Source organism: Ammospiza nelsoni, chromosome Z (genome assembly GCF_027579445.1).
Source record: "Ammospiza nelsoni isolate bAmmNel1 chromosome Z, bAmmNel1.pri, whole genome shotgun sequence".
In the NCBI taxonomy this organism is placed as follows: Eukaryota; Metazoa; Chordata; class Aves; order Passeriformes; family Passerellidae; genus Ammospiza; species Ammospiza nelsoni.
Genome location: NC_080669.1, coordinates 31,518,613 through 31,543,303, shown reverse-complemented (window position 1 = coordinate 31,543,303; position 24,691 = coordinate 31,518,613). Strand labels below are relative to the sequence as shown.

The following is a 24,691-nucleotide window of genomic DNA, read 5'->3' as shown; positions in this document are numbered from 1 at the left end:
TTGCACTGAAACCTGCACCAAGGAAAGCTTTTGTTAACAGACATGGTAGCTGGAGCAGACTGGAAAAACCCCTAAACACAGCCTCTGTTTTGAGCAGTTACTTGTTTAGCCAAAAACAAAGTCCTTAAAAAAAGTCAGCTGGGAGAGAGGAAACAGGCGGATAGCAGTGTGTGCTCAAGTGTCTGCCCTTCATGCTAATGGGAGAGCTTGGGACAACTATCAGGGGGCCGGAGAGCAGAAGGCAACCCAGGTACACAGCACTGGGACAGCCTCTGAACAAAGGGGTTTCATCATCACCTTTCCAGCCATGAGCAAAGGCCAAATTTTTCACATTAGATCATGGATATGGTCAGTAATGAGTTGTTTGCGGGTCAGTGTGTAAAACAGCTTACTTAGCTAATATCCAAGTCTGACTTTGAGCAATAGAGCTTAGGGAGGGAGGAATCTGCAGGTAGAGTACACTGTAATGTGAATAGTGAGGCTTGGCTTGAGCAGACCCCAATATTAGACAGTCCAGCACAGCTGTAAGCTACTGTAGGCACCATCATGACCACTCCAGGTCAGCCCACTTTTCTGGTAATGCGCACCCACCATGCGATAGCCTGCTATAAGAGCAGAGGAAGACTCTGGTGACAAGGATGAGAAGTGATTCTATGAATACTCTGTCAGTCACTCACTGTGCTCTTCTGCAAGCCCAAGGGCAAGGTCTAGCAAAATCCCTATGGATGTTTCCCTATGGAGCAAGAGGAAATTGCATAAGCTTATATATAGCTGCTCATGAGACAAGTTTGAGAAGCAGCGTTCAACCTTCAGCTCTGCAGCTGCTGCACTATATATGGCCTTGTCATGGAGCCATCCAGACACTGCTGTGATGTGAGAGTTTCCAGAAGTATCTTGTTTCATGCTGGCCACTAACTAAATCAGCTTCACCTCGTATCCAGATGAATGTCCTCTTGCACACACTCACTTTCAGTGGCAAATGAACAATCAGTGCAGAAGTCATTTGCCTTCTGCTGTGCTGTCCTGAAGCTTGTGGAATATATTTAGGATGCGTCATGGGCTAAGGCTGACCAAAGGAGAGATCAAAAGAAATTCTGCTCTACTGATAGTGCAAAGACTCAAATCAAGAAAGTCCTTGGTGGCCATAAAAGTTCTACAAAAGACCTGGTGTAGTGTCTCTGCCACAGTGATTAAGAAGTTATTAAAATATTTGAAATTATAATGTAATTTTGTCAGCAATTGCCAGCATCCTGAGGATCAATGGGCTTACAATGCTTCAACTGAATTTCAGAGACTGACAAGCCAATGCATATTTCACTCATTTATATCACCTGTATTCCCCAAACAACTCTGGCACTCGTCATGACTGGCAGAAATAGGAGAAGAGATGTGATGCATTACAATTTACCATTGCTAATCGTGGTATTGAAGAGCCTACAGTGATTTGTTCATAGTCATTAATTTGATTTCAGTGGCCACAGCTGCACATTACTACTTCTCCTTTCCTCAGTCTTTCTGTTTGTAAAGCAGAAATAAAGGCAGGTGTGAGTCACCACTGCTCTTACCACAAAAGCACATGCAGTCATTTTGCTCTTACCTGATTTTCAGGAAAACAAACTTTAGACCTGTATTCGATTGTTTCAATAGCCTCTCTCCTCTTCTGCAAGCAGCTTTTGTTTAACCTTCTCTCACATGATCTGTTAATGAAGCGCAGCCTGTAACTTTTAAGGTTAAAAACAATTCCTCACCTCACTCACAGTCTCTAACCTTATCATGGGAAATACTTTCCAGCATGTCAGCTTGAACTTTAGACACTACAGGTCTAAGAGACAGATTTGTCTTTCATGCTGTGCAGCTGTTTACAATGGTTTGCAGAAGCACAAACATCACAATCAAACACTGAAAGATTTGTACTTCTATGAACTTTATTACTGTTTCCATCTCAAAATAGAAATGTTGGATCACTAAACCAAAACAAAATGTGATTTCAAATATTAAATAGTATGTGAAATCCTACCCACACCTTCTTTGAAATCTGTTAAAATGCTTTCACTGTGATCTGTAGAGTACTGATGGGCAGTAAAAAATTTATCTTGATCAGAGGAATCTTACAATACTGACTGGATTTACAACTTCCAACTTGTTAGAATAAAATTTTAAATTGGGAGAGTCAGGAAGTGGTAAATACTTTCGAGAAATGTTTAAAAATATCCTTCTTAGTATAAGGAGGAAAAAACACCATTTACCTTTAAATTTTAGACAAACATCAATACAATGTGAAAATTATTCTATATTTGTAAACTTCTGTATCAACAATTCATGACCATACTTCCTTGCATACTCCCACTATTTCCCTCCAGTTAGCTTTCAAATCTCCCAAAACACAAAACACAGAAATTACCACCTGCCAGAAATCAGGAAGAGACATTGAGTAATGAATCAGGAATCAATCAAAGTTTAGAATGTGAGTTACACAATGGTCAAAGCTTCAAAACTGACTTCAAACTCAGTATTTAACCTCTATTTTAAAAAAAGGTAAAAGAAAAAGGAGAACAAAAGAGCTCCTTTCCCCCCCAAACACATACAAAAAATACCTTCATCAAAAAACCTCACAGAAACAGAATATTGCTTATGAGAAACCCTAACCCTGAAGTAATGGAGGACCCCCACCCGGTCTTTCTTGCCAGGCAAGCAATCCCTTGCATCATTTCCCAACTCCCGTGACTGGGTGAGACATTGAGATGCAAACGAAGTCGTCTCGGTCTTGTGGGCCAGCAGAGAAGCTGGAATGTGGTTTCTTATCTAGCACTTGAGTGAGGAAATGGTGATTCTGATAGATCACAAGACCACTGGAAACAAAGAAGTTCAGAAGGATTGTGTCACTGCTCCTCAGCCATCTCCCAGGTCTTCAGAATACTCACAGAACTCTATCTGGGTTCCCTTGAAGCAACTGCCGCTTCTTTTCTAACCTAATAATGATGCAACTAACCTCATTATGCTCCAGCTGAAGCAGTTTGAATCTTATATTTTACTAGGGAGAATCCAAAACAAAGATTCTTAAGAGGCTACTTACGAACGAATGTTGTTAATCCCAGAGGGACATTACAAACTCAGGAGCCACCTCAGATCTGTGGTGAGGAATGTCTAGGCTGGAGGAGAAAGTTGGTTATTTTCATGGAATTGCACAGAAGAGGAGAAACATCCATGTTTATTTGGTAGCCTTTTTCCCAGGCATGCTCAAGGTAAAAAATATCTGCAGTTCCTAAAACTTTTCTGAATGTACCACTAATAGTAACTATTAAAGCAAGGACATAGGGATATCCCTACTGAAACTGTTTTCTCACATCCTCCCACCTTTCTGAAGCAATCACTCTGATTTTGGAAGCTTACAATGCTTTTTCTCCTGCAAGAAGAACAGTTACTATAAGGCAGAAGAAAATCATGATTATTTTTTGGAAAAGAAAATTGCCCTGTATTTTTTAAAGTTTCATTTTCCTGAAGACAAATATGACTGGCATTTCTTACACACAAATCCAACTCTGGGATGTAACATCAGCACAGTGTTCTCTGCAATGCAACTCTGATTTTCTAAACTGGATCAATTTTTGGCTAAACAGAAGTACACATGAATTTTTAAATTTGTTTTTATTTTCTTTTTTGTTTGTTTGTTGTTTTGTTTTGTCTTGGTAGCATCTAATGGAAGCTGGTCAGTAAAAGCCTGCTATGAAATAAAGTAATTTGCATTTTAGACTATAAAACACTGAAATACATCTTGACTGAGACCATACTCCTGTAGAAATCTATTCTTAAGCCATAGTGTAGTATGGTGAAATGACAGAAACTGAATTGTAAGCTAGAGGACTTTAATATTTGTATAAACAAACATGTACACATGCATAGCTTTTTAAGTAAGCCAGTTCAATATTTTTATTTCAGGAACAAAAATCCTGAATTTAGTCTCAATAGTAATTGAGATCTCCAGCATTTTGACTAAATAAAATAAATATCCTACCTTTGCTATTCAGATAAAATAGAATGCAAACAAGCCACTTGTTTTTACTTCAGTAAAGATCATGAGTTATCTTGAGATTGCTGGTCTAGGGGAGCTGCTTGTTCACACAGTCTTGTCACAGTTGAGTGTGACATAGCTTATTTTGCTTACATTGCTCAGATGGTTTTCACATAATGCCAGTCTCCAGTAGCTTGGCAAGTCAATTGCCATTACAAAGGAGCTTAGCTTTTCTGATTGCTGGGTTGTCTTCTGGCAGATGCAGATTGGTCCCTTCCTCTGTGTATTTGTACCAGGAGAATGAAGGCAAGGATTTTAAAGTACAAAAAAGTTTCTAAAATCCTGGATTCAAATAAGTAGATTGGTTCCAAAGGGGGAGAGAGCATTGTGCTACACACTTTGAAACAGCAGAAGCACATCTCGTGTTAGATCTGTCCCTGGAGATTCAATGCTGAATTGACTCCTTCAGCTTCAGGGGCAACACATGGCTATGCAAGTTCTTGGCACTATTTAGAAACTTATAGACTCTGTTATCTGGTAACTTGTAGGGCTTGATAGCTGCAGTGGAGTTGGCAAACTTTTTGGCTGTTGCAATGGTGACATGACTAGTTATTAAAAGGTGTTGTTCCTGCCTCTTAGAAGAGTGGTATGCCTTTGGCAAAATACCTGGAGTTGTGCATATGTAGAGTTCCTCAAAAGCTGGGGTTTTTAAAAAAACAACTTGGAAAGTTATCCTCTGAAATTGAGAGATTTAAAGTAATGGACAAATGTCTTCCTTCCAAGTTTTGATCTTTGGATTACTGCAGACACTTCGCTGACTACTGTGATTAGCATAGGTAGCTACATCTCTTCTGGACTGGAAGGCTTCAGCTGAGCTTTTAAGCAGAGGAACTGAAGGAGCTCTTGATTTCACCCCTTCTCTCTGCTAACATAGAAGGAGCGCATTGCTCAGTCCCCGCACAGAGGTTTACAATATAGCAAAGGCTGCTACAGCTGGTGTGACTGCAGCATACTGTCAAATGGCTGCCAGTTAGATGGAAAATTACTTCTACCAGAATCTGCCCAGTTATTACTTGTAACTGCTGCCACTGGCCCTCTGTTCACTTCAGCAGACCAACACCACACTGGGCTTACAGTTTGGCTTGTGAACACATCGTGGTACACAGGCAGGAGCAGCAGGGACAGTAACAGAGGGATGCCTAGTAGCTGTGTAACACAATGTTTTTACCTTGCCTGAAATAATGAACAGCTGCTGCAACATGACTGTCAGCGTTCATGTTGATGCATTATAACAAAATTCTCAGAGAGGAAATGTGCATCTAGGAGTTGGAGAGTTGGAGGTGGTCCTAGTTCAACTTCCTATCACAGGCTTCTAAATGGCCACTCTTGTGATGACCAAATTCTGACCATGGTGGTTGCTGGGCTGATTTCCCTTGCATATGCTCACATTTTTCCACCTGGGCTCTCTCAAATGTCCTTAGCAAAATATCTAGGGAACTGCTATATCCACACAACACTTATGACTCGGTACAAGCCTAAGTCAACATGCTGAAGGTGAAAGTATTCCTGTCTCCTCCAAGGACTTCAACAAATTCTCAGCTAAGATTTCCCTATGTACAGTAAATAAACTGGTAGGGTGAATTTATCTTCATATTAAAATAGTATTTGACTCCTGTGTGCGTGCGTGTACGCGTGTACGTGCACCAAGAGTGCTCAGGAGGAGAGAATAGCACAGTGGTATCATATGTTAGCTGACTGCACGGTAACTTCCCCAAAGAGACAAGACCTCATATCATCTAGAAAAGCATCAGTTTCTCTTCGTGCATCTCAGGGCACATTACGGAACAGCAGACATGTGACTTATGGTGCAAGACCTTCTGTAATTTAGACATTACCTCCTGACATGCCAGCTAAACATCTCATCCTTTAAGAAAAAAAACTTCTTGTCCATAGTTCATTGATAATGTACTTGCAGTCTTTCAATGCTCAGGCAATACTAGATACAATTGCATAAACAAAAGTAACTTAAACAGGACTGAGAAATCCAATTGCCCAAAAAAATATCAGCAAAAAGCTGTTAAGTAAAATATTTTCAAATGCCACACATCTCAAAAAACCCCCAAAACTCAAGAAAAAAAAAATCCCTTATTATAAGTTAACTGAACTAGATGATATATCTAACTCTCCTGAGGTATTTAAATGTGAATTGATTATGAAGTGAAAAGTTTTATGGTGGAAAGACACAAATGCATAGAGGACTTCCACAAGTACTTCCAAAGACAAGACAACTCCTTCAGTATATCTGTATGTATTTCGGTCTGTCCAGTTTACTTAGGCCAAAGAATGCTCCTGAGATTATCTGGGTAAAGAAACATGCATTGCTTGTTTTAGCAGTACACTGTGTGTCTTAAGACATCAAGAAAGTGAGAAGTATGTATCATGATTTCTTCCTTTTCACTGTTGCGTAACAGTCTGCAAACCCTGATTTTTACACTAACTATATGTTCTGAAGTTTATAAGCTAAAGGCATCAGCAATGCTGCCTCTACAAGGGTTTAAGGGTGAACCTCACACAATCTGCACTTATTCTACTGGTGTAGACAAGTTCCCTGTTAAAAATCAAAGTTTGTCTACTACTGCTTACATGAACACCAAGTCCATCCCACTAGTATCTCATCTGTGCATCAACTCTTGATGTCACAGTGTTTTCCAGTAGGTATTATTGGATGTTATGCACATAAACACTAGCCACCACTGCTGTTAAAACACCTTTTACCGAACTTCAGTCCAGAAGCAGAACAAATAAAAAAGCAAAACAAACAACAAAAACCAAACAAAACCAAAACCAAAATACCCACCAAAGCAATTTTCAGATACTAAAACATGGGGGAATAAAAGGACTTTCCTGGAAATGTTTCTGGCAGCAGTGTCACCGCCATGCTGCTGCACCCAGTGCGGGGGGATACTTTGCCTGGTGCCAGCCTCATGGCCATGTCCCTGCCGGCTGTGTTCTACAGAACCTGTGGCAGATGTGCAGAGGCAGCAGCTGTCCCCGCCGGGAGGAGCGGGCTGGGGCTGCGGGGACAGCCACGGCCAGAGCCCGCCGGGGCAGCACGGCAGCGCCGCAGCAGCCTGACCGGGCAGGAGCCCGCACCGGAGCGCACGGACGACGCCGGGGCTGCCCACACCCGCCATGCATGTCTCTTTGCCTCCAGTCTTAATTTTCCCTTCGTTCTGCCAGCTGCCTACGGTAAGGCCCTCCGGGTTAAATTCCACCAGCCTGCTGCCACTATCTCCGACCCGACAGCGCTCGGAGTAAATACCTGGACAAACATTGCCCAACCTAGCGGCTCCGGCACTAGGGAGGGCCCCCAGGGAGGCCCCGCATCGCCCCGGGCGCTCCCGGCCCCGTCCCGGGGGTGATGCGGGACAGCCTCGGCAGGCCCGCCCCGGCCCGGCGGGAGGCGCGGCCCGGCCCGGCCCGGCCGCCAATGGGCGCGGCGGGGCGGGCACGGCCGCGGCCGGGATAAGAGGGGCCGCGGAGGCCAATTGTTGCCGGGCAGAGGAGTTGGGAGAGCTGCGGAGATCGTCGACCGTGGTGAGCATGGGATGCGGGATGGGGCTACGTGGACAGGGCCGGTCTCGATGGCGTCCTTGTCTTGCAGCGGGGCGGTTTCTGCCGGGAAGGAGCCGCCATTCCAGCCGCTTCCTCGGGAGGCTGCCGACTGCGCACTCCGCGTCCTGGCCCCGCCGCCCGGGCTTGTTTACAGGCGGGGCGGGCAGCGCGGCGTGCCCGGCTCCGGCCCATCGCTGGCGGAGGACGCGCGGGCCGCCTCGGGTCTGGCATCCCCCGCGCTCAGAGCGCCCTGCCTGACCGCTTTCCTCTGTCCTTGGCAGATCGGCCAGCATGAACCCGTTCCTGACCACGCTGTGCCTCTGCTTGGGCGTGGTTCTCGGCGCGCCGAGGCTGGACCCTGAGCTGGACGACCACTGGCAGCTGTGGAAGTCATGGCACAAGAAGGACTATCATGAGGTGAGCCCCGGGCGAACGCACGGAGCTGGGCCTCACCAGCTGAGTCATGGCTGCTTTGTTACAACGCCGGCTGTGGGCAGGGCTTGGGAAGCATAATCCTTCTCTTCCCAGGTTCCTTTCCTGTGTTTGTGTATTGACTCAGCTGCACTCTGCTTGTTGTTTTTCTTATGAGGGCGGCAAAAAGACCACCGCTTAACACCGTTCGCGCTTCCCATTCGAGTAGTGTACATTTGGCCGGTATTATGAGCCTTAGAAAGCTTGTTGTGCAAGCAAACTTGTTTTGAAATGTCTTCTTGAAGTACGCTGGTTTTTTGTCCCCTTAGAGAGAGGAAGGCTGGAGGAGAGTGGTGTGGGAGAAGAATCTGAAAATGATTGAAATCCATAATCTGGATCATGCATTAGGAAAACACAGCTACAAGCTGGGAATGAATCAGTTTGGCGACATGGTATGTATAGACATGTAATGTACAGGTCTTAGTAATGGTGTGTAACAGATACAGCAGCAGATAGTGACTGCATATATTGATTTTTTTCAGACAACTGAGGAGTTCAGACAGCTCATGAATGGTTATGTACACAAGAAGTCAGAAAGAAAATACAGAGGATCCCAGTTTCTCGAACCCAACTTCCTGGAAGCACCACGATCAGTAGATTGGCGAGAGAAGGGATATGTAACTCCAGTTAAAGACCAGGTACTATCTGATGGTGAATTTCTAACCAGTTGTAGGTTCAGTTTCCTGAATGCTACATGCACTTCATAGGAGAAAAACACTGTACCTGTTTGATGGTGTCTGGTCCAAGCTTACTAAACTGAGCACCATTTTGTAACTGTCTGGGTTTGTAACTTATGATTGCACTTTATACTTCAGGGTCAATGTGGCTCTTGCTGGGCTTTCAGCACAACGGGAGCTCTTGAAGGGCAGCACTTCAGAAAAACTGGGAAACTTGTTTCACTGAGTGAACAGAATCTGGTGGACTGCTCTCGCCCTGAGGGGAATCAAGGATGTAATGGTGGTCTCATGGACCAGGCTTTCCAATACATACAGGATAATGGGGGCATTGATTCAGAGGAGTCCTATCCGTACACTGCAAAGGTAAGTGGAATAGCTGAACTTGTGTTGCAGGTGTCATGTCTTTTGTGTGGAAAAAGTTGTGTTGGGAAATTCAAATACCTAGAAAGGAAAATGTCTGTAGAGATCAGTGCATCTGTAATTCCTATTGTGTCTTTGCTAAGACAACTAGCATGACTGCTAGCCCCGGTAGGAATCACATATTGCACGGGTCTTTGAGGTCAAAATCTTGACAGACTAGTTAGAAAAACTGGAGCAAGAATACTTGTTCCTCCCCCTCGTTGCTCCTCTTCTATCATCCCTTATCTTGGTTGCCACACCAAACCAAGAACCCAGCCCTTGCCAACAGTGCTGCTTAGGGTTAGGACAGCAATTCATCTTCCTAGAACTGACCTATTAGAGAGTTGCTACCTATAGACCACCTAATTCTTGTGGGTCGTGTCAATTGGATTTTTAACAACAGTTGTTAATGCCTTGAGTTCTGTTTCTGGACTAAGTGTGCATAAGTGGAGATAATGGACAGGCTTTTAAAATCCCTGTAATGTTAAAGAGATACCACAACTGACTACTGCTCTTTCATCCTCTTGTATCACTTGAGAGCCAGTAGTGTGTGATTTTTCACCTTTTAAGAATTCTGCTCACTATAGAGGATCTTTTCTTTCAGCTTGTTTTGTGTTGTCTGGGCAATAGAAATACTATTTGTTGTGAACAACATGGGATCTGAGTTCCTGTTCACCTGTGTCCCTGTAATCTCAACTCTTTCTAATCTTGGCTGTTGTAGAGATCAGTTGATTATAGGAAGTGCCTAACTTGCTGAGTATGGAAAGTAAGCAACTGAGCTATAGTCTGTGTTCCTTTAGTTGGAGAAACAATTTTGGTACTAACCTACAGTGTAGGTAAGGCAAGGATATGCTTGCTTGAATCTGTTTCAGTTTCACATGACCTGACTTCCAAACTAGGCCTCACCTTTCTCCTGCTGTAAATGTACATGACATCAGCAGTTCAGGCTTCACTTTAAAAATCAAAGAAAAAAAATAAACAAAAACAAAAAAAGCCTAATAAAACCAAAACCAGCACTCTACTAGAAATACCTCAAATACCACCCCCAACTGTTGTATGTAAGGTCATGTAACACAAATTCCTAGCTTTCAAATCATTCTGTACAGCTTTTTGAACTATGACATGTTAAAATTGTGGATTTGAAGTGCTTGCTCAATGAGCAATTTCTGGATTGCTTTGTAATTAATGATACTTGGCTTTCTTCCATCGCCCATTAATGCATTCTGGGCTTCTTTCCTTCCTGTAAAGATACTTGTCCTGCCAACCAAGGAGGGCAGTGTTCCAGAATGTGATGGCCCTCTGCAACTCTCATCAAGTTGGTGGGGACTTTTTGGGCCCCCATGTCATCTACTTTTCTGTACTTTTGAGAAGCTCAGAAGCAGTTCTTCTGTATTCCCTGTAATCCTTGCAAAGTCCTGCTTAGGTAATTGGATCCTCTTCAGTCCCATGCTCTCAAAGCAGCAAAGTCACACAATGTATGGTAGTTCTGTGCTCGCCTCTGTGTTAAATGGAAACCTGTGTAATAACTACAGCTTTCTCTACTTAGGATGATGAAGACTGTCGCTACAAGGCAGAATACAATGCTGCTAATGACACTGGCTTTGTTGACATTCCTCAAGGACACGAAAGAGCTCTCATGAAAGCAGTTGCAGCTGTGGGTCCAGTGTCTGTTGCTATTGATGCAGGCCATTCTTCATTTCAGTTCTACCAATCAGGTGGGGATTTGTAATTAATTACATTTATCCACATAACTGTTTTTTTTTTAATTACTCAGTATTCATTACCCTGCAGTTAAATAGATGAAAGAAAAGCCAGGTATGATAATTCAGAAGTCATTTTAATTCTAGGTCACGTTTTTTCCCACATGTATTTCTCTTGTATATGTGTCTACTTGTCCCTCAGTTTCAAGGAGCTGTGCAATGTTGGAGTCAAAACACACAAAGCTTCTTGTGAGGGAATAAGGGTTTTGTACAGATAATTTTGCTCATGAGTGAATACTTTGCAGGTATCTACTATGAACCAGACTGCAGCAGTGAAGACTTGGACCATGGTGTTCTGGTTGTAGGTTATGGCTTTGAGGGGGAAGATGTAGATGGGAAGAAATACTGGATTGTTAAGAACAGGTAAGATCTGTGTCATGTGTCTGGGGGAGAATAAAAGGAAGTTTGTCACTTGTAAGGGAAGAGGTGGAGACACAACAGTAATTAAAATCTGTATGTGGGAAATCTGGAGATTGATTTTACCATTTGTCATACCATACAATCTCATGCTGCTGGCAGCCTAATAAAGTAAGCCCAAAGCAGCCATCTTATTCTGCTTGTTCAGTTAATTTAAGGGAGCTCAGTGCTGAAACAGCCTGTGAACCTAGTAGATAATAAAGCAGTGGAGCAGAGGGGGGAGCAGGAAGAAGCCTGCTTGTGGGGGTGTAATGGATTTTTTTTATGGAAGCGGAGTGCTACTCACTCCTGTGAAATAGGATGATACTTGAACTTTAAAAATGACATTACCTCCTAGGTTGGAGGGAATATAAATTAATGCTGAAGGGCACATCACATGAGCTTGTCTCATGTTCTCAGCATTATTGGGGCACCACCCTCAAATGCTGTTTGCAGCCTTTGACTTCCCTTAAATTGCCTGGGAGCAGTGTCTGAGCTTCAGGCACCTGTAGTCAAGGTTTGCACATCAATGTGACTACCTTGTGAGAGAATGACTACGTTCTTCAGGTCTGTGGACTCAGGATGCCTCCTGGGATGATTTTAATTGTTGCAAAACACTTAAGGTTTTGGCTGCAGCTATCTTGGACTTTCTCCACAATATGGAAGGTAGCAGTTTTCAGTTTTAAACACTTAGAGAGAAAGGCAGTAAATAAGTAACTTCTGAATGTATAAACAAGCCCTTTGCTTTTGTTTTCAGCTGGGGTGAGAAGTGGGGTGACAAAGGATACATCTACATGGCCAAGGACAGGAAGAACCACTGTGGAATAGCAACAGCTGCTAGCTATCCACTAGTATAATTTGAAGACTGAACATTTCAGTACAAGAGGGGATTTTAACTGAATGACCAAACCCATGTTCGCATGTGGTAGCCTTGTGTCTTTCAAAACTCAACTTGATTTTTAAAACTCTATTTTACATGTTGGTGACATGCCACTTGTTTAAATTAATGTAAATGTTGGTATGTAAACAGCTTGTAATATTGCTAGCTTTTGACTGCTTAATCCAATAGATTCTTTGTATTTTTCCTTTTTTTTTTTTTAATTGCAATGTGTCCAAAGGTTTACTTTTTAAATAAATACTTAAATTCCACTACATACATATGACTTGGCATTTTGGTCTTCTTTTCTACTTGGGACTTTTGTCAAATAGGCATCCTAAATCGTACTCTTAGGTAGAGTCGATATGTGTGTACTTCTCTCTCCATTGGTCACTAAAATGCAGCCCTGTCTGGGAATGGCTAGTAGCTGTTACAAAAAAGAATGTAGAATTCGTGACACAGATCTATTTAAAATGAGAAGTGGAAAAATATCCCTGGTTCCTAGTGTCTCATAGCAAAGATCTTCAGTCATGTCATCTTCTGTATGCAGCAGGTGATCTTCACTTAGCTTTTAATTCTGTTAATTTTCTTAATGGTGCCTCAAAAGCAGCACATGTGTGTAGCTTGTGCAGTCATGTCCTTTTGAGCATTATGGCAGGAGCACCCAAAACACACCTGGCCTGTTCAGAGGGCTTGTTTCTGGAGATATGTAGGACACTAGATAATTGTCTTCCCCATGTACCAGCTTCAGATTGAGAAGGAAGAGGGGGGATAAGGGAGAAATTATTTCAGTATGGAAAGTGACATTGGGCTGCTTTGTTACCTGTATACTAGCTGGCTGACTGAAGTGAGGTGATTCACACAGTGCCCTTTATGTCTTTTTCTCTCTGCAGGTATCAGTGCAAACATGAGCATTAGCTATTGCATCCTACTGTTCAGGTGCCAGTAGCCAGGTTTGGGTACCTCCTGTGGAGGATGGTAAATAACCAAAAACAGCAAGGGGAGAAGGCTTGGCTTGGCTTTTGGGTATTGACATCAACTCTTGCTCTTGGGCAAAGGACGTGTCGTTCTGTAGCATAACTACCACAAGCACCAAATTTATGGACCCATAGTTTTTTGTGCACAAGTTTCAGAAGCTGATAGCCATTGATAGGAATACTTAGACCAAAACTTATGGATGGGTAATTTCCTTATTGTTGATAATGCAAGTCTTTAAGTTGCATTTAATAAACTCTTTTAAAGAGAAAAAAACAAGGTGAGTTATCCATAATAATAATTGTGAGTTGTTCATGTGCTGCTTGCAGATGAATTCTTTCAACCTGAATTTCCTGACAAGTTTGCTTTATTTTTTTTAAAGGAAGAGCCTCACTCATCCCAGTGGCTATATAACAAGCCACAGAGCAGAAATACTGGTTAGAACTTAGCTATTAAGTTGACTTGCTAAGCTAGTTATGGAAAGCATCCAAACTGCTTGTGGAAACTATGGAGTAAGTATTGTGGAGCTCACCAGGTAGTCCTCTAAGGGCTGATACTCAGAAGGAAATGGCACTGGTCTGTATATTCAGAATGAGAGCCAGGAGCAAAATGCTGCTGGAGAAGTGACTGTATAAGCTCCTTACGCAGAAAATTATTTTCATTCTTGCTGCCAGAACTGGGAATGGACTGACACTTGTCTCTCCTAACACTTTCTAATCCTGGAAGCTGATGTTACTGTGAGCCTGGTAGTGCTTCATGCTTTGTGTTTTCTTTATTGGCTAGAACAGAAGTGAGACCAGTAAAAAGCCTGCTGGGACTTGAGCTGCTAAAAAAATGGGCAACAGGGAAATGTGTTTGGTTGCAAAATCCAGGGTTCAAAAAAGTTGCTGGGAAAACAAGGTATTTTTTTATGACCAGATGGGAAATGAAAAGGAAATAACTTTCCAAAGTATCTGCATGTGAATGGGCATGTAGTTTGCAAAACAGCCATCAGCCTTTAGCTTTTTTAGAAAAAATGTGATAATACGGTTATTTGTGGATTAAAACTTGCTGACTCTTCTGGCTGAACATCCTCCTGAGAGTGAATAATAAAGAGGGGGACAGGGTAAGTCAGGTCATGTAGATAACTCTGTATTTATACAACCTGAAGTAACAGCTTCACCCAGAATTGCCTTACATGACGCCATAAAGACTAAAATTTTTGTACAAGTTGCAGTCAGTTTGTGTAAATTTTTTTTTCCCTTAGGAATATAAAGAAGACATTTCAAGAACAATATTGAATCTGGTTTTGTGATTCCATTGCAGTGGCCTTATCTTTGGCAAAGCTGTTTAATTTACTTCAGAAATACTATAGTAAAGTAGCAAATGATTCCATAGTGGTATATGTTCCAGTGGGGGAAGTGTTGTCTCTGTTCAGCATTCTTCCTTTGGGAAGATACAGCAAATGCACATTATGTGTGGTCATGGAAAGCTCCAGAGTTGCTCCACAGAAAGCTGTGGTAGTTAAAGCTCTTGATTACTAATCGAGTGTTTTCTCTCAAAAGCTTCCACTGGTTATATGTTCCTGATAGCTGAAGCTGCATTTATTAAAAAATGAGTGAGTTTAAAGTATTCTAGTGCACATGCATTATCAGTAAAAGATACACTAGTTCACATTTTATTATCAGTAAAAAATCCTATCTATACCTGGTTCGGGTCCTGTCTAAATTGCAGCTACTGTTGTTACTGGGATCTTACACCTATTGAAATATGTGAGCTGGGCACTATTGCAGTTCTGTATAGTGATAAACCTTTGCAGTCCTTGTTTGCTAGCATTTTAATTGTGAAAATACGCTTTTTAAAGGGAAGAAAAAAGTTTTGCATTTGGTTTTCATATGCTGATGCTTCTTCGACTGTTCTTGTTCTAAAGGTCTCTTAGCAGTTTCTCTTCTCTGCTTGTTGTATTTTATCCCTCACTGAACCTGAGCTTTTAAAGGCATGTATTCTTGAGGCAAAGAAAATTATGAAATTAAATTATTTCACTTACACATAAAGTTCTTATTATTTAGAGTCTGGTGAGAAATTAATGTTAACTGTCATGTAGGAAACTATTTTCCCTTAAAAGCACTCAATTTTTCATAATATCTGTGACTGCTGAGTAGAACAGAATTTTAGGGGTATTTTTTAAATTTGATTGGTTTTTGGCTTTGCTAAAGTTAAATCAATTTCCAAACATTGACAGTGAAACAAATAATTTTATTATTCTGCTTCACAAGCCATGCACTAAAGTAATTTTCAAAATGCTTTGAAGAACTATGGTAAAAAAATACTTATAATTTCATGCAGTGAAAAATTTGCAGGAAGGGCAAACATGATTAATTGTATCATTGAAGGTTTTCTGTAATGAAAGATACACTGTTGACCTGCATAACAGCACTACAAAAACAGTTCTGAGACAACCAGACACACAGGAAAATGGGAATATCCACTTCAAAAAAAACCCAAAATGAGCCTCTGAATATCAGTTATGCAGCATTTGCTCCTTAATCTCCTTGATAAAATAACAAATATGTCATATATGTTTTAAGCTTAATGCCAGCTAATTAGTTTTGGCATATTAGAGATTGACAGCAGTTTCTGGCTATTAACCAAAGAATTGAACACAGCCTGAAGGGTGTCATAATGTAACCCGATGTTTCTGCTTTCTAGCTCTCTTTGAACTTTACCGAGATGCACGACAGAGTGAGCACCTGTTTTTACTTGCGGTCCATCCAATGCTCTTCAGTCTTTTTGCTGGGAAGTCATAGCAGGAAATACTGGCTCAACTAATACACTGTTTTGAAGAAATAATTGTTTAAATCAGTAATGGGGATTTTATTATCTTGTGTGCTAATCACAGTTTTGTCAAATCATGAGTGAAATTTTGGGTACGTGCAGGGGCACCTAAAGCATTTGGAAGAAAGACTAAAATCAAAAGCAAAATTTCATTCACAATTCATAGAACTGAACTTAAATGATAACAAGGCTCTTCTGAAAACAGACAGGGAGCCCAACCAGGAATTTAGTTTGGGGTTGAAAGGGTTGGCCACAGGGTGGAGACCTGATCCATGGATTGATTAGTTTAGATAGATTGGGAGTTTCAGAAGAGTCTCAGAAGATGCCACCTTCATTTGTGTTCATAAACACAAGTGACTGTTTTGGGTTCTTTTTAAAGCTTGGTTGTGCAAAGATTTATTGTCCAGTGGCCTTAAGATATGATTTCTGCAACATTCTTTGCTTCCATCCTGCCTGTTTTCTGCTGAAGAGCTACTGCCAACCTCTGTGCGCAAAGGAGCAAAGAAACCATGGCGATGGCCATTTGCAAAATACTGGATTCTTTTTTACAATCCTTCTTCCTTGTTTTGTTCACTGATGGTTCTCACCACCTCTAGAAGATCCAAAACGTACTTCTGAGTGAGACCTGTTAGAATTTCCAAATAAAATGAATGCTGGGAAGCACATTGTAGAAGTAACACTGTATGTTCAGGTGTAGTGCTGCAGTGCTGATACCTGGTACCTTCTGCAGTCCAGGTTTGGGAAGAAGTGGTCAGAGATGGAGCAGAGTTGGAGAGGGAGCTATTCCCCTCCCTCCCACCTTAAGAAGGCTGTTCTGGTTAAGGGTGGCTTTGTGAGGTCCTCTAGGTTCTCTAGTCCTATGGTCTGAGAGCTCAGCAAGGAAGAGATGATTTTCAGGCCTTGTGTTGTTCGTATGCTTAGTGATACTTTGGACATTCACCTGGAATTAGCATTGTCTTTCAAAGTGCCTTGTCTGTACTATTGTGTGTTCTCTCGAGGTGAGAATGGTTTAGGTGTGCTTCCCTGGCGTGCCACTGAGGGCCCTCTGAAGCTATTACCACTAGTTGCTGCCTCTTCTAGGAAAAACTATAGTCTCAGAAACTACGTGCTACTAAATGCCATGGAAATATTCTAATATTCTATAGAGTAAGAGCTTTTATTAAAAATTATTGATGAAACCCTCCTGCACAGCATGCATGCCATGACGTAGAACTGTTTAAAATAAATGCGGGGCTACTAGATGGTCAAACTGGCTTAGAGTGTCTGAGAAGTTGATGCTGAAATGGGATGTTGAGAACTCCTTGAGGTTGTAGGATGTCTTGGAACATGCTTGATTTTGCTGAAAACCGAAGGTCAGATGCCATGGCTTCAGAGCTGCCAAGTCAGGTGTTTTTTCCCACAAAGGGTACTTCTAAGCATATCTCTGTAATATATCAGTTTATGCTGCTGGTAACAAGGCACAAAAACACCCCTAGACAGGACTGCCCACAGAACTCTTAAACCAGTTCATTGCTGTGTGTGCAGGTGCCCATTTTTGCTAGATATAGCAAAACAAAAAAACAAAACCAAAACAAACCAGAAACAAAAACAGAAAAAAAAAAAACCAACAAAAAAGAACAAAAACCACCAAAACAAAAAACCCCAATAAAGCCCCCAGTCAAACCCACCAAAAATAAAACCACATAGCACAATCTGTTACCATATTAGCACAACAATGCTAGAATTGTAAATGCAAGTTCTTCTCAATAGCCATCTTAACATTCCTTCTACTCAGCATGTTTAGCAGTATTGCTTTCCTCAGTCAAGCATGAAGCACAGACTGACAGCTGCGTTTTTTTGGAACAGGAAATATATACTGGAAACATCAACTGTGTTGTAAATTGCATAGGCTTTTGGAGATTTCTCTTGTATCTCTGTTTATACAGAAATTCCAATGCCTTGTGCAAAGGTTAAGAATAAATCCTCCTGTCTTTTTGCTATTTGTTGCTTGCTAGTCATGGGAAGAATTGGAGAGGACCCGTGTTTTCTGCTTCAGTGCTGTTATGAGTATTTCTGTCACATTTCTCTCACAAAGTAATAGAGCATTTCAGAAACAAACCTTGTGTACACAGAGTGCCCATCAGGAATACTTTTGAAATGGTATTTCTGTAGCATTACCAGACATTTCAACGAACTTTATAGCCCCTTTTTGTTAGTAATTCTGCAAACCAAGAGCAAAAGAAACTCCCCCCACACTGAATTTTTAATCGAAACTGGCACACAGCTGGAAAGTGGGAGAGGAAGAAGGCCAAAAGCAGTGAGGGCGCCTGCCAGAGGGCAGGCAACTGATTAGCAGCTGTGGGTGTGGATTTGCAAGAAGGCTAGCCTCCCCCTTTGGCTTTGTTTTCTCCCAGCATATCTTAAAAAGAGCTAAAAGTAAACATCCCCATTCTCAGCATTCTTCTGCTGAGTTTAAATTTCAGGTCTACGTTTGTCTGCATGGCCCTTCCCACTTATCCTCCCTGCTTTTGTTTGAGCAGTCTCCTTTGTCTCTTTCTGTGCCAGAATAATAAATCATGCTCTGTTGTTAAAAGAGGGAGAAAATTGTCCACGCAGAGACAAAACAGGAAACCTGGCGATCGAAAGGGCAAAGGACAGATGGTGTGTCACCCGGTATGGTGTCTCAGGGCTGTGCTCCTCAGAGCACACGATGACAAGGCCAGTGTGGCAGCAGCTGGGCGTGGAGACAAGCTGACCTCTTTTTTCCCCGGGCATGTGCCGACGGTGCACTGGAGTGACTGCTGAATCCATGAGACACCGGGAATGGTCATGCCCGGGCCGGGGCTAGGCTGGCCACACACGTTCAGCACCAGCATAGCTGACCCAGCAACTGAGCAGGCACATTATCTCCTTCAGAACTGTCCCTTCAGAAGTGATAAAATATTCACTGGGTGATCTGCTCAGCAGCTGACAACAATTCTTAGGCCAAATTCTTGTTTATTATCGTGGGAGTACACAGCTCTCTTGGCTAACACCCTCTGCAAGCTGGCTCACCAAACTGCCTTTACTGAGTGCAGTGGTCAGAACTACAAAAGCTGCTAGTAGAAAACAGGTTGCTGGGCTCCTGATGAACAAAGTCTTGCAAAACCACGATGCAAATCATTGCATCGGATGAAAGCAACCTCCTCAGGGCAGATCGCAGTGGGAAATCCTATCTCTATGAAGTATTAAAATTAGTTAATTAACTACCTCATAGATTAATTAAAATCACTTGAATCAGATCACATGCTTAGTTTGAGGTTTTTGGTTTTGTGTTTTCTGAAACCACAGCTGTATTTGCAGAAAGCTAGGAACAAAAACCAAAGGTGTTTTTGGTACTGATACATAGGGTTTGCGAAAGCTGTCCGTGATGACATGAAGCCTGAGTGGCAGGGAATGTCTCATCAAAACTTCAGGTGTTCTGTCCTTTTGGGTAACTGTGTGCAGATCCTCTATCTCAATGTTCATTTACTCTCTGCTATTCCCACTTTTGGGCCCTGGATGTCTCTGGAAAATAGATACTTTTACCTTTGCAGTCCCACAGAAGTTACTGACATTATAATCTTTCCTTTTATTAAACCTCTTCTCTTCCATGGGCACCACACCCCCTTTTTTCACAATGAGTCTGTGTGGTATAATGCATGTAAGCTAAAAGCTCTTGCTTGTTCTCTGTCTCTAAATAGCTGGCATTTTATAAATGAATAAAACTTTTGCCTGACTTTTCCAGAAATATGAGTTGGCTTTATTGAAAAACCAGCAAAACTACCCATGTGTGTGTGTTTTCTTGAAAACAGAATAAAGTATCAACAAATGTTCAGACACACATTTGACCCTACATTTCAAAGACCATCTTGCATTTCAGCTGCCTTGCCTTCTCAGGGTGGAGAGGTCCTGCTGCAGAGTGTCCAGGATCAGCTCCTCAGCGTGCTGGGCTGGCAGGGAGCAGCACAGGCAGCCAGGGTGCCACGGGACTGGTGGGAAGCCTGCCAGCCCCAACCTGTTCTCTGATCCCCCATCTTGTGATTGCAGTCACAAGGCCACCTCTCTGCAGCTGGCTGCTCACACTAGCTCAGTTTCCAGTCAAAGTGATTTGTGAACAACTGCTCATTTATTAGAGGCTGGTGGTGGACTGGTTTTCTTGTGTTATTGGACGCCACTAGGTTTAGGTAGTTTGCCTTTATTTTACTTCTGAAATAGGTGCAAAGTTCCCAATAATTGTAATGAAGAAATAATTGTGGCAACAAGTTTGACAACCGGTGCTTTAACAACAATCACATGTATATATATGTATGTATATATATATATATATATGTGTGTGTGTAAATATATATATGTGTGTGTGTGTGTATATGGTACAGTACAAATAGTATCATTTCTGCATCTTTCTCCAAAACTAATAGGAAGCCAAATGGGCATTGATTATTCATGTTTTTATAATTTTATAATTTTATGCCGAGAAGCTATTAAGTACTGATACAAAGGCACATATGTGAACTAGTATTTAGCTCATATATGTCTTACTTGGCGCTTCCATGTATTTTTAATTTTGTATCATGTTGATGAGTATCTGAAGAATAATATCAGGTATTGCTGCCTTCTGCATCTGGAGGCAGTCACAACATCTTCATCATGAACACTGCCTGATTCTCTCAGCAGCCTTGATGGCAGCTTGTGGTGTGTAGCCTTTCACACCAGTCCACTAAATAACCACTAAATAGTCTCTGATTCTTTAAAAAAAAAAATCTGCCCTACTTTCTCAGCAGCTCTCAGATACCTTGCAAAACCGTGATGGGAGGCCACGGAAGGAAGTTGTGGCCTGGTGTTGCAAAGGCTTTGTAGGTGGTGTCCCCTCACCCCACAGTTAGTGTGAGAGAGCTCTGCAGAAATGGTCTGAACTAGTCTCACACTGCAGAGGGAAGCTTTAAAACTCACCCTGAGCCTTTGAGAAGGACTTTGTGAGGGGTGTGCTTGCAGGGTTGTATGTAGCAGAATACATACAAGTACTTAGGTAGGTTAGGTAGATCAAAGCAGGACTCCAGCAAAGGGTATCCACTGTTCGCACTGAATAAAGTAGCTGCTTTCTTAATCTGCATTTGAGGTTTGTATGGGTTGTTTATACAGAGCAGGTATGGATCTCTTTGTAAGCACCAGCCATCCAGCAGCCCACAAACTAGGAGAATTTTCATTTATGTGTCAGCGGCCCCCAAGCAGCAGTTATTAGTCAGAGCACTAGCCCCTTCACTATTGTGTGCTTTTGGTGCAAACTGAGGAAAAAAACCAAAATGTGGGGAAAATAGCAGCTGGGATTAGATCCAAGCTTTTCTGTGAAACTATACTTCAATGGAGGCAAGTGGGGTGACAGTAAGTAGGGCACTGAATGACTGACGCGTTGCAGTGTGCAGTGTATCAGCAGAAACACAGCTCTTAGCCACTAGACTGGGTACATCCACTGCAAACAAACTTTCAGCATGTGCCTCAGTGGTGGTTTTAGAGGTGCTGTGGTTACGCTGAGGAATGCCACATCTCTGTTCTTGCCTTATCATCTCTCCTGGCCCCAGGGGACAGGACCAAGTGACCAGTGATCCTTCTGATGTAAAACTAGTATTGTTAGCTTACTTAGACTGGCCTCACATTAAACTTGGCTTTAGGTTTCCAACTTAAAAAATGCAGTGGAATTCCTCGATAAATTAGTGACATCAACCTCTCTTTGTGTATCTACATAGAGCTCTGAGAGAGAGAATTACTATATATGTATGTGTGTGTCTAAAAAAAATATTATGTATATGTACTCTGTGCACATTTTTTTTCACAGGGAAACTGATTTATTAGTTTCCGTAATCAGGGTGCACAATTCCATCATGCAGTAAAAAGATTTTATTATTACCTAAACCATCTTTTTTTTTTATACTTCCTCTTCAGTCTCCAGGATTTAAGTGTTGTTTGTGTTCTGCTGCTGATAGCAGAGCTTTGGGAAGCACGTGATGAGGAACAGAATAAACAAGTACACGCTGTACTTGCTGATCCTGGGCAGTTGTCACAGCTTTAAAAAGTGTCAGATAAACACCTGAATGAAGAGTGCTTTGATACCTGAGGCAGCACTGAAATCACATCCTCACCCCCTGTGATAGCAGTAACTAAGGGTAAATACTCATCCTGAATAATTTTCTGTCTGCTTTTCTTCAGCCTGCCTCTTCTTTAGAAATATTAAAACTCATTTGTAAGTTAAAAAATAACTTGGATTTTCTTGGCAGGAGTCTTCTTAACTCCTCTCTATGTCCTAATGTAATTCACAGAATGTTCTTAATAAAGTTTTGTACCAGCACAGTGGGAGGGTGTGGATCAAGGGTGAAAATGAGAAGAGGGTGCAGGAGTTGTTTACATCAAGGAGTAAAAAAAGTTCATGAGACAGGAGAGATATAAAGGGAGTTAGATAGAAGGTCTAATACTTAAAGTGACCTAAAGCTCAGTTTTCATATCCTTATCATTTAATGTAATCACACATTTCTTTTAATTGCTAATTTTTGCTCTCATTGGCCAATGACTGCTAGATTCACAGTGAATTTCTGATCTCCTTAGGCAGTGTCAAGTCTGAGATCTAGCCCCAGAAAACCTAGAGGATGGATGGCTATAGAAGCCCAGAAGTGTGAGAATCACAGAATCGTTAGGGTAGGAAGGGACCCCTGGAGATCATTCAGTCAAACCCCCCATCCAAGGCACAGTCAGCTATGGCAAGTTACACATTGACCTGTTCAAATGGATTTTGAATGTCTTCACAGAGGAGGACTCCTGGACAACCTGGTCCAGTGCTCTGCCACCCTCAGTTTAAAGAAATTCTTCCTCATGCTGAGGTGGAATGTCCTGTGTTTTAGTTTATGGCCATTGGTCCTTGTCCAGTCCCTGGGCAACACTGAAAAAACTTTGGCACAATCCTCTTGGCACCCACCTTTGAGATACTTACATGTGTTAATTAGATCCCTTCTCAGTGTTTTCTTCCCCACACTAAACAGACTCAGTTCCTGCAGTCTCTCCTCATAAGAGAGATGCTCCAGACCCCAAATTATCTTTGTAACCCTCCACTGGACCCTCTCCAGTAGCTCCTTGTGTCTCTTTTACTGAGGAGCCCAGAACTGGACACAGCACTCCAGGTGTGGCCTCACCAGGGCTGAGTAGGGACACAACTCCCTCCATGACCTTCTGGCCATGCTCTTTCTGATGCACCCCAGGAACCCTTGGCTCTCCTGGCCACAGGGGCACTGTCAGCTCATGGATGGCTTGTGATCCACCAGGATCCCAGGTCCTTCTCCACAGAGCTGCTCTGTAGGAACAGCCCCTGGCTGTGCTGGCACTTGGGGCTGTTCCTGCCCAGGTGCAGGACCCTACACCTGCCCTTGTGGAGCTCATTAAGCTTCTCTCTGCCCAGCTCTCCAGCCTAGCAAGGTCCCACAGAACCACAGCAGAGCCTTCAGGTGGATCCCCACTCCCTCAGTTTAGTGCCATCAGCAAACTTGCTGAGGATACATTCCATCCCTTCATCTGGGTCATTGATAAACAAGCTGAACAAGACTGGTCCCAGTATTGATCCCTGAGAATGTCACTGGCTGTTGGTCTCCAGGTGGCTTCTGTTCTGCTGGTCATGACCCACTGACCTCTGCCCTTCAGCCAGTTCTCCATCCACCTCACCATCCCTTCCTCTAACCCACATTTCCTGAGCTTACCTGCCAGGATGTTATGGGAAACAGTGTCAAAAGCCTTGCTGAAGTCAAGGCAGACAACATCCACTGCTCTCCCCTCACTGGCCCATCCTGCCATGCCACCACAGAAGTTTATCAGATCGGTAAAGCATGAGGTCCCCTTGGTGGATCCATGGTGACTACTCCCAATGACCTTATTGTCGTCTACATGCCTGGGCATGACTTCCAGAATGGGCTGTTCCATTCCCTTTTCAGGTATGGAGGTGAGGCTGACAGGACATACCTTCCCAGGTCCTCCTTCTTGTCCTTTTGGAGATGGCAGTAATTTTGACTTTGCTCCAGTCATTGGGCACGTCTGCTGCTCTCCATGCTTTTGCGCAGATAATGGAGGTTGGCTTATCAACATCTGCCAGCTCCCTGGGCTCCCATGGGTGCATCCCATCAGAGCCCATGGATTTATGGATGTTAAGTCTCTGTAGCTGATCTCTAACCCAACCCTCTGTGATCACAGTGAAGTCTTCCTTTCTCCAGCCTTCCTCTCTTTCCTCTGAGGTCTGGGACTCCTCAGGGCTGGCCTTGCCAGTAAAGACTGGGACAAAGAAGGCATGCAGTAATTCTGCCTTCTCTGTGTCTTCCATCACCAGGACACCCATCTGATTCAGCAGTGGCCCCACATTTTCCCAGTCTTCCTTTTGCTGCTGACGAACTTGTAGAAGCCCTTTTAGTTGCCCTTACCAGATTCAATGCCAAGGGGGTCTTGGTCTTCCTCATCTCATCCCTGTATGCTCTGATGATGTTCCTATAGTCCTCCCACAGGGTCTGGCTCTTTTTTCACATCCCAGAAATTTCTTTCTAGAAACTCTGTGCTCATCCATCCGGATCTACTCTCCCCTTTGCCTTATTTCCTGCTCATAGGGCTACGCTGATCTTGAGCTTGGAGGAAGGGGTACTTGAATATTGACCTGCTCTCTTGGGCCTCCTTATCTTCT

General features: G+C 42.7%; 1 protein-coding gene across 1 annotated transcript; it reads left to right on the top strand.

The window, feature by feature from the left end:
* Nucleotides 1-7,515: 7,515 nt before the first annotated feature.
* CTSL (cathepsin L) lies at nucleotides 7,516-12,483 on the top strand. The gene is made up of 8 exons (XM_059491953.1): nucleotides 7,516-7,606; nucleotides 7,906-8,041; nucleotides 8,365-8,487; nucleotides 8,578-8,733; nucleotides 8,911-9,135; nucleotides 10,718-10,886; nucleotides 11,177-11,294; nucleotides 12,085-12,483. The coding sequence occupies exons 2-8, from the start codon at nucleotides 7,916-7,918 to the stop codon at nucleotides 12,182-12,184; spliced, it is 1,017 nt and encodes a 338-aa protein (XP_059347936.1). The 5' UTR covers nucleotides 7,516-7,606; nucleotides 7,906-7,915; the 3' UTR covers nucleotides 12,185-12,483.
* Nucleotides 12,484-24,691: the final 12,208 nt, after the last annotated feature.

What these genes read in the sequence shown, in the direction of transcription:
- CTSL (XM_059491953.1), top strand. Translation starts at nt 7,916, where the DNA reads ATGAACCCGTTCCTGACCACGCTGTGCCTCTGCTTGGGCGTGGTTCTC. An exon ending in ATTTCAGTTCTACCAATCAG is followed by an intron (nt 10,887 to 11,176) that starts GTGGGGATTTGT and finishes AATACTTTGCAG; the next exon opens with GTATCTACTATGAACCAGAC. An exon ending in TACTGGATTGTTAAGAACAG is followed by an intron (nt 11,295 to 12,084) that starts GTAAGATCTGTG and finishes TTTTGTTTTCAG; the next exon opens with CTGGGGTGAGAAGTGGGGTG.